The 9,047-nt window shown below is 37.5% G+C and overlaps 1 protein-coding gene across 1 annotated transcript; it reads left to right on the top strand.

The window, feature by feature from the left end:
* The first annotated feature begins 3,582 nt into the window (after positions 1 to 3,582).
* Positions 3,583 to 7,309, top strand: LOC149831543 (Tetratricopeptide repeat (TPR)-like superfamily protein). Its single transcript, XM_090013952.1, has one exon. The coding sequence runs from the start codon at positions 4,163 to 4,165 to the stop codon at positions 7,130 to 7,132; it is 2,970 nt and encodes a 989-aa protein (XP_089870078.1). The 5' UTR covers positions 3,583 to 4,162; the 3' UTR covers positions 7,133 to 7,309.
* The last annotated feature ends 1,738 nt before the right edge of the window (positions 7,310 to 9,047 follow it).

Raw genomic sequence — 9,047 nt, 5'->3', positions numbered from 1 at the left:
ATCAGAGTTCCGCAGGACAATCTAAGAATTTTGCGATCTTATGGCTCCATCCGCTGTGGTACCCACAATTGCTCTACGAAGGTTATTCACTTCCTTAAAAAACATAAAGTTGAGAGGGTCAGACTACACCCAATTTGATTAAGCAACATACTAGCAATGTATGTATGCACAATGCCATGTGTATAAGTAAACATGCAAACTATCAGAATATGAATATACAAAATTAGATAATTCATACGAATCGAATTAAATGTTCTCAACACCATAATTTTATTATTTGGCAAAAGAATTCATCATCAAGAGATAGACACCATAGAATTCAATCAAAATCATTGTACCACAGTTTTAATTTTAGCATACGTGTATAACTAAAACTTAAAAAAAAAAAATAGGTTTTCTATTATTAACTCGCTCTATGGATACACACAAACTTTGACATCGTAGTGGACCGAGACCACTTTAGGGTTTGTTATGATTCTATTAGATAACCCGAGTAACTAGCCGTACATATACCCAAAGGGGATGGTCTTTGACATCCTATCAAATTTTGCAAGTGTTCCTATGACACCTTAAGGTTTATGCGAAACTACGTAATGAGTTATGGGCTTTAGCAAAGCTCTGAGATTCCCATCAAGGTATAATCAGTTTTAACTTGACATTAGCCAAGGATGTAGTACAATAATGCAACACGGTCATATTAATTGTGTACGAGACGTACATCATTCTCATATAGATATAATATCACTTTCCAGACTATCACTATAAAGTGTAAATTTATGATTTCCATCATAAGATTATTCAGAGTATTTATATCTCATGTACACTCTCATAACTTGAGATGTGAATAGAGAACTCATTCAAAATTTTCTCCTTTGAATTACATATCTTGACAAATTTAGACACAGACACACACACACACACACACACACACACACACACATATATATATATATATATATATATATACATATATATTTGCACGACTTACATGGACCAAGTTATAGAGACCTTCTTCGGGCTATTCCCGTACCCAACTCAAAGGAGAGTTAGGTTGTTCCTCGCATTTTTTCATTGTATTTATTTATTTATACATGTTTTCTTTATAGTTTCAACCCTACTGCAGCCCTACCAAGTGTACCAGTCGATCACTCTTTTACTAGAGGCGAGTATCGATAGTGACAACGGCAACCAAACCAGTTGGTCATTTTTTTTATATATGTTGATCTACCTTTTTTTTTATTTGTGTTATACTGAATGACAGTCTTGGGTTAGTCAGACCCCCATACGGGCTTGATCCCGCAACGTCTCACTCTGTTGAGACTTGCACTAGTATACATCTCAATTCGGTGTACCCGTGCGGTGTGCAACCGATGTGAACTCTGCTCCTCATAGCAGCAGAGCTCACCTGCACCGTGTGAGGGTGCAGGAGTCGGCTGGGCATTGACAGACCCAGCTAATCAGCCCCATGTATGAATATATATATATATATATATATATATATGTATGTATGTATGTATGTATGTATGTATGTATATATATATTCAGAAGGCAAGCTGGAGCTGCGGCAAACCCCACTAAGACAACATGTGGTGTTGTTCTAGTCTGCAGTGCCTAGTCCAACATAATACCCTACATTGGTTGTGCGTTAAATTTATTGCATCGCACAACCCGTGTAGAGTTGACAAACCCCGGGTCATTTTGATCGAACGACTAGGCATGGCTGGTCAGTCAAGCATGTGATACCATGTTGTCGGGCCTGCAGACTGTTACCCACATGGTCTCCACCCACGATATACTTCTCTTCTTCCTCAGCCATTGAATTCCATCAACTCAACTTGGAGGCATTGGATGACTGGGAAAGACACTCTATTGATCAGGCATACTACAAGAGTTTTATTTTGGTGTCTTGATTCGTCGAAGAAAGGTAAGGGCATGCTATCTTTATGTGTACGCTTAGGAACGTGTAGTATATGCAATCATCCTACTGTCCGAATATATGTATGAACATACATTTACTCAGTCATGGGGTCTTAAATGTCAAATTAAAGATCAAGCTAATCTTCAATAGGTGATTAACGTGCAACATACGGATGATGGTGGAAAACATTTTGGGTTTGTGCATTGATCCACACTAAATAGTGGGATCAATAGCATAACTCGTACATTGGATTCTCTCAAATGTATGCATACATTATGACGGATTAAGGATTGTGTTTGTATAACAACATATAGATTATCGATGGACATGAGAAAACTTTGATGATGCATATGTTGTTGTTCAAAAGTTAATATGATGTGTGTGTTTAAGATAGGAGTTCTCTAAAGAAAATTATATATATATATATATATATATATATATATATATATATATATATATATATATATATATATATATACATATATCTAACTATGTGAAACGTTGTATGTCAAACCCTTGTTGTAAAAGTATATCATTGTGATTATTTTACATTCAATTGCCATGCAATGTTCAGATGCGTTATACTGTATGTGACAACCAACACTGCATCGATCCACCTTGATGTGGATCTATGACATCATGAGCATGATTTTAAAAAACACAACAATATGTGTGTGTTTGAGATTGACAATGCCTAGGGTTACGAAAATAGAGAATCTAGATGCAAATAAGGGGTTAAAAAATGAAGTGTCACTTATACAGAATGAAATTTTGCAAGAAAAAAAATCACTATACCCCTACGAAAATTATTTGGAATTTCACAAGGTACGAACTTTTGCAACACTTATAGGTTTTTTGCAATGTTTCTTCCTATACTCGTCATGATTTGCGTAAGTGTTTTAAAATTTTACAATCTTTTTTGGAATATCGCAACCTCAAATATGATTTTGTTGATGAGTTTCGTGGGTCCATCCACTTTCAGTGTTGTGATACGCAAAAATTAAAAATTCGCAAATGCAGGGGTAAAAACATCAAAAAATATAGAAACCTGCATAATTATCTATTTAGCAGATTTGGTAAATTATGAAGCATTTTGAAAATACATCATTTTTGTCGTATAATACGGTCATTTTCCATTTACCAAAACATACCTCTTTTATTTAATTTCAAATGCACATCTAAAAAACTTATAATTCAAAACCATACTTAGTCTATATTCAGTCATTCCAATTCATGTCCCTGGTAAGTATTCTTCCTTTAATTGTGGTTAATAGTTAACAAAAATGCAAAACTACACCAGTTTTGCACTCATTAAGTGTGCTTCTCTTTGCCCGTTTTACCCTATCACTCTCTCTCTCTCTCTCTGGATATTTAAGAGTAAGTTTAAGGGTAAATCGTAAATTTGAGTGAAAGTAAGCAAGGCCAACTTTGTATCTAACCACAAGTATGCATTTGGTTAATTACAAAATAAATGAGTGCATGCATTTGAATTATCAATCCATTTTCCCATACATTACTAACAAATATCACGACACGAGGGTTGAAAAAAAAGTCGCTTTTTGGTAAAAAAAATTGCCGTTTTACACGTGGCAACAGATGCCTATCGTGACTTATCTTTTTCGGAAGAAACGAGAAGAAACCCCATTGAACGCAATTCGAACCTGATCCACTCTCGGGCCACGCTTGACCACTAGACGCCCAGATAGATATAGCACGTAGCAGCTTGGCGACCACAACGCCTTCTTTCCGTCATCCTTCTTCGACCCCGACGGGAGGTGAGAACCATCCTACGGAACTCTTCGCGTTCTCCAAATCATTGATTTCTACGTATTGTTCGTATACAGTGTTCTAGCTCTTTCTTCAGCTGTGATAGAGAGGCCTGTTGGTTCCAATTCGCCATTACTTGATGAGATAGTATGGTGGTGAGGCTTATTATTGGTGTGTTCGATGTAAAAATGTGATGCCCATCTTTAACTTTTCTCATTTATTGATATTGGTGCTCTTATTTTTGCTCCCCCTGTACTTGGTTTTTGTGGAATTTATAGTGGTTTCCTTTGAAGAAGCTTGTCTGGTGATGAGAATGGCGGGTGAGCCTAATTATTGGTGTATTCGATGAAAAAAGATGATGGCCGTCTTCAATTTTTGCATTTCTTGACATTGGTCCTTCTCCTTTTCTATATTGGGTTTTATGGAATTCACAATGGACTGCTTTGAGAAAGCTCATTGAGATGATGTAGGAAAAAAATGGCTTCTTTGAATTTGATCTGTTGCTTAGATGCCTATGAAAGCAAGAAGTGGGGCTCTTCTAGAAATCTGAATCCATGGGTCGATCACGATTCGTTTCGACAGTGCTCTAGAACTTCTGCTGTTGAAAGCAGGACTGGGAAAGTGTGGGTTGTAGGATTTTATGGATCCCATGCTGGTTATAAACTAGAAAAACCATCAAATCTCTCTTCTTATAGATCTACATCAATTGATTTTGTGGGGTCTGTTCGAATAATTACGACAAATAGTATGGACTTGTGCGGTAAACGCGATCGGAGTAAGCTATTGGGCACGTCTAAAGCACATTCTTTTGGTGTAGAATCTGATTCATTCAACAGTGGGGAAGTAAATCTCAGCAACAATTTGGCACGACCAGTAGGTGATTCTTTGGATTGTCATAGTTTGAGTTTGAAGAGCACTGTTTCAGAACCAGATGATAAAAGTGCAAGGCAGAAAAGGTTGAGCAAACTGTCTAAGTACTTGCCACATTCGAAGAAGGGGACGAAGGTTGAAACTTTGCAGCATATCATTGGAAGGAAAAATGACCGATCAAGTGAGCAGGATGGGCATTTAGTTTCTGACGTGGGTTGTGATCTGAAAGCGTGGATTTCTAGCATTGGACCACACTCTAGTTTGCGCCACTGTAATGCCATTCTCAAAGTGCTTGAGCAGAAGAATGAGAATGAGATGATGAACATGTTTGAATGGATGAAAAAGAATGATAAGTTGAAAGGAAATAGAACAGCCTATAATTTAGTTCTCAGGGTTTTAGGTAGGAGAGAAGACTGGGATGGAGCTGAAGCAATGTTACACGAGATGTGTACTGTATCAGGCTGTGTCCTCACTTGTCAGGTGTTCAACAGCCTTATCTATGCTTGTTATAGAAGAGGCCTTGTTGATTGGGGGACTAAGTGGTTTCGGATGATGTTGGATAAAAATGTACAACCGAACCAAGCAACCTTTGGTATGGTAATGAGTCTGTATAAGAAGAACAACAATCTTGCTGAAGCTGAATTTTCCTTTGGCCAGATGAGGCGCTTCCACTTGTGCTGCTGTGCAGCATACTCTGCAATGATGACAATGTATACACGTTCAGGATTATATGAAAAATCAGAAGAAGTCATGGCATTTATGAAGGAAGATGGAGTGCTGCCAAATATGGAAAACTGGCTAGTTCGCCTCAACACTTTTAGCCAACAAGGTAAGCTGGAGGAAGCTGAGTCGGTGCTGCAGGCGATGAAGGAGGCAGGTTCCCCCCCAAATATCGTTGCATACAACACATTGATCACAGGATACGGGAAGGCGGCTGACATTGAAGGTGCTCAACGTTTATTCCACAATCTCCAAAGCATAAATCTGGTGCCCGATGAAACAACTTACAGATCAATGGTTGAAGGTTGTGGCAGGACTGGTAAATATAAAGAAGCTTTGTGGTACTATATGGAACTCAAGCAGTTGGGCTTTCAACCCAATGCGTCCAACTTCTATACCATTATAAACCTGCAAGCTAAGCATGAGGATGATAACGGTGCCATTCAAACGCTTAAAGACATGAGAGTAGTTGGCTGCCAATATTCGTCGATTATTAGCAGTCTTTTGCAGGCATATGAGAGGGTTGAGAGGTTAGCTAAGGTTCCTTTCATTTTGAAAACTTATTTTTATGATACGCTGCTTCTTGATCAAACATCATGTTCCATTTTGGTGTTGGCATACATTAAGCATGGCATGGTGGATGATGCATTACAAGTTCTACAGGAAAAGAGTTGGAAAGATCATGTTTATGAAGATAATTTGTACCATTTGTTAATATGTTCCTGCAAGGAGTCTGGCCGCTATGAAAATGCTATTAAGATATTCATGCAGATGCCCAAATCTGAGGACAAACCAAATTTATACATCATGTGCTCCATGATAGATATTTATAGTGCCATCGGCCTCTTCAGAAATGCAGAGGATCTGTACTTTAAGTTGAAATCTACCAATAGCAAATTAGACATGGTTGCCTACAGTGTGATTGTGAGGATGTACGTCAAAGCGAAGTTGTTCAAAGATGCCTGCTCAGTTCTTGATATGATGGATAAACAGAAAGATATCTTGCCTGATGCTTTTCTCTTTCGTGATATGCTTCGGATATATAAACATGTGGATATGCCAGATAAGTTGGCAGATGTTTACTACAGAATCTTGAAGAGTGGGATCGTGTGGGATGATGCAATGTATAACTGTGTGATCAACTGCTGTGGCCATGCTTTGCCCATCGATGAACTTTCCCAACTTTTTGAAGAGATGGTCCAGTCAGGTTTTCCACCTAATACAGTTACCTTCAATGTTATGATTCATATTTATGGTAAAGCAGGCTTTTTTAAAAAAGCTTGGAAAGTTCTTAGAATGGCCCAGAAGCTGGGTGTGGCTGATGCAATCTCATTCAACACTATTATAGCAGCTTATGGCAAGAATAAGGATTTTAAGAAAATGAAGTTTGCTGCCAGGCAAATGCAGTATGCTGGTTTTGAAATTTCCCTTGAGGCCTACAACTCTATGTTGGATGCCTACGGTAAAGAGGATTATGTCGAAGAGTTTAAAGATGTGCTACATAAAATGAGGGAAGCATGTTGTGTTTCTGACCACTATACATACAATATTATGATTAATATATATGGGGAAAAAGGTTGGATAGAAGAAGTTGCTAATGTTCTTGTGGAACTCAAGGAACATGGTCTGGAGCCCGATTTATGGAGTTACAATACGTTGATAAAGGCATATGGGATTGCTGGAATGGTTGAAGAAGCAGTCCATCAAGTAAAGGAAATGAGAGACAATGGGATCAAGCCTGATCGGGTAACATTTATTAACCTTATTGATGCACTGCTGAGGAATGACAACTTCTTGGAAGCTGTGAAGTGGTCATTATGGATGAAGCAATTAGGAATGACTGGCTCAAAACATTGAAATTCTACTTTTAGAATGGATAACAAACAGAAACCACCATGTACAAATTTGGTTGCTTTTGTTTTTCAGTTTCCTCGTAAGATTTGATGTATATTAAAAAAAATTCTTCAAAATCTCTGCTTTCATTAGTGACAGATTAAGGTGTTTTTTTTACAATTTTTTATACCTGTAGATCAATGTTATCCTTAATTTCATAGTAGCTAGAGCATATATATGCTCATTTGCTTTTCTTCTTTTTCTTTTTTCCTTTTTTTTTCTAAGCCTATTATGTGGCATTATAAATTCCTCTACTTCATCTTCTTGCACATTATTGTAATTCCTCTTGTTGTATGAAATTGATCCTGGGCAAGTTTTTTTGATTAATCATTAATTGCTTCTTGAGGATTCTATATTAACTGTCTTTTCAGCACTGCAGATATTCTTGAATGCTTGAAGATCACATTTTTATGTTATTAGATGAGAAACCAAGAAGAAAAAGCATAAAAAGTAGCAGTCAGTTAGGAGGATGATAGAGAAAGGAGGGAGAAGAAAAGGAAGAGGAGAGAGGAGGAGAGATAAGTCAATGTCTACTACTCATTCTTCATACCAACGCTTCACTACTTATTATCACATGGACAAAAAAAATCCCTGTAAGAACCAAAGATGCTAGTGCCATACAAAAAAGAGGGTACAAAGACCAAAATACACCCCACACAAATGAGAAAAGAACTGCAAAAGCTACAGCAGAGCCTCTAACACGTCCTAAAGTTTCAGCATTATATGTGCACACAGGCACACATGCACATGCATGTGCACAAAAATTAGGGATAGATCTGTGCCTGTTCATCTTAAGTGATAATCATATGGTCATACCAAACAAATTAAAAGGAAACACAAGTTGCACGCTTTAAAAAATTATTAATTTCTTATTGCCCACATAAACTGTTGCTCCTGTTGGTATAAAGCACATGCTATGAATAATGACATCCAGAGTGGTCAACTCATATGTTTACTGACCTACCATTTTTCATCCTAGAAGATTTAGCACTTTTACCAAAAGTAATAGAAACTAAAGGCATTTATTCTCAACTAGAACTGGAAGATTTCTTTCATGAGTACCTTGAAAGCCAGTAAATTGAAAAATTCTAGCTGAAATTTCTTCATCATGAAGAGTTTTTTTTCCATGTTTACATGGGGAAACTGCGGCCTGGGGTACAGAGACTTGCTGTCGTCCTTGGGGACGTAAAACACCGAAAGGGCCTATGCTGGGCTTCGGCTTATGCAAGGGGGTAGCGCCCTCAGGATTTGAACCCCAACTGGTGGTATGCCAGCCAAGGCCCGCTCCAACTACGCTAACATGAAGAGTTGAAAGCTGAGGTTTTGCCAATCTTTTGAGTTCCACGGGTTTCTACATGCTGCCAAAAAATATTTATTCCTTCTATAGACCAAACTTAGTGGAATTGTTTATGTTTTTCCTTCATTTCACATCTTCAAATTGTGGTGAGGGATATTATAATGAAGTATGCGGAATTATAAGCCAAAGATGCAAAAGCATCAACTAAGTCCAATAATGGACAAATGCAAAAGCACAATGAGCATACAAGCAAGAAGTCCATAATGGGACAATACAAAAAGCCTTAAAAGACAATGCCAACAAGTAAAGAATGCAAATCTTATTAAAGAAGGCTTGAAAAACTTAATAAGAACAAAGGTGAACATGTTCTATTTATACACAACAAATGAGGAGAGGGGCGACCATTGGGAGCTCCCTCGTAGAGTCGTTGGGAGCTCCCAACGACTCCATGAGTGGGGCCTCAATGATATAAAGAAAATTAAAATAAAAAAAGAAAAAGTACATTTGAAATAAATATAAAAAACTAAACTAGAAAAATAGTTGTTTCTAGAAACAACTATGTGAAAAGATGAAAATGCTCCT

This window comes from Nuphar pumila, chromosome 7 (genome assembly GCF_984573655.1).
Source record: "Nuphar pumila chromosome 7, dmNupPumi1.hap1.1, whole genome shotgun sequence".
Lineage (NCBI taxonomy): Eukaryota > Viridiplantae > Streptophyta > Magnoliopsida > Nymphaeales > Nymphaeaceae > Nuphar > Nuphar pumila.
This window is presented reverse-complemented; position numbering and strand designations above follow the sequence as displayed.

Bases quoted from the DNA above. Each gene is read 5' to 3' on its own strand.
- LOC149831543 (XM_090013952.1), top strand. From the start codon at position 4,163: ATGGCTTCTTTGAATTTGATCTGTTGCTTAGATGCCTATGAAAGCAAG.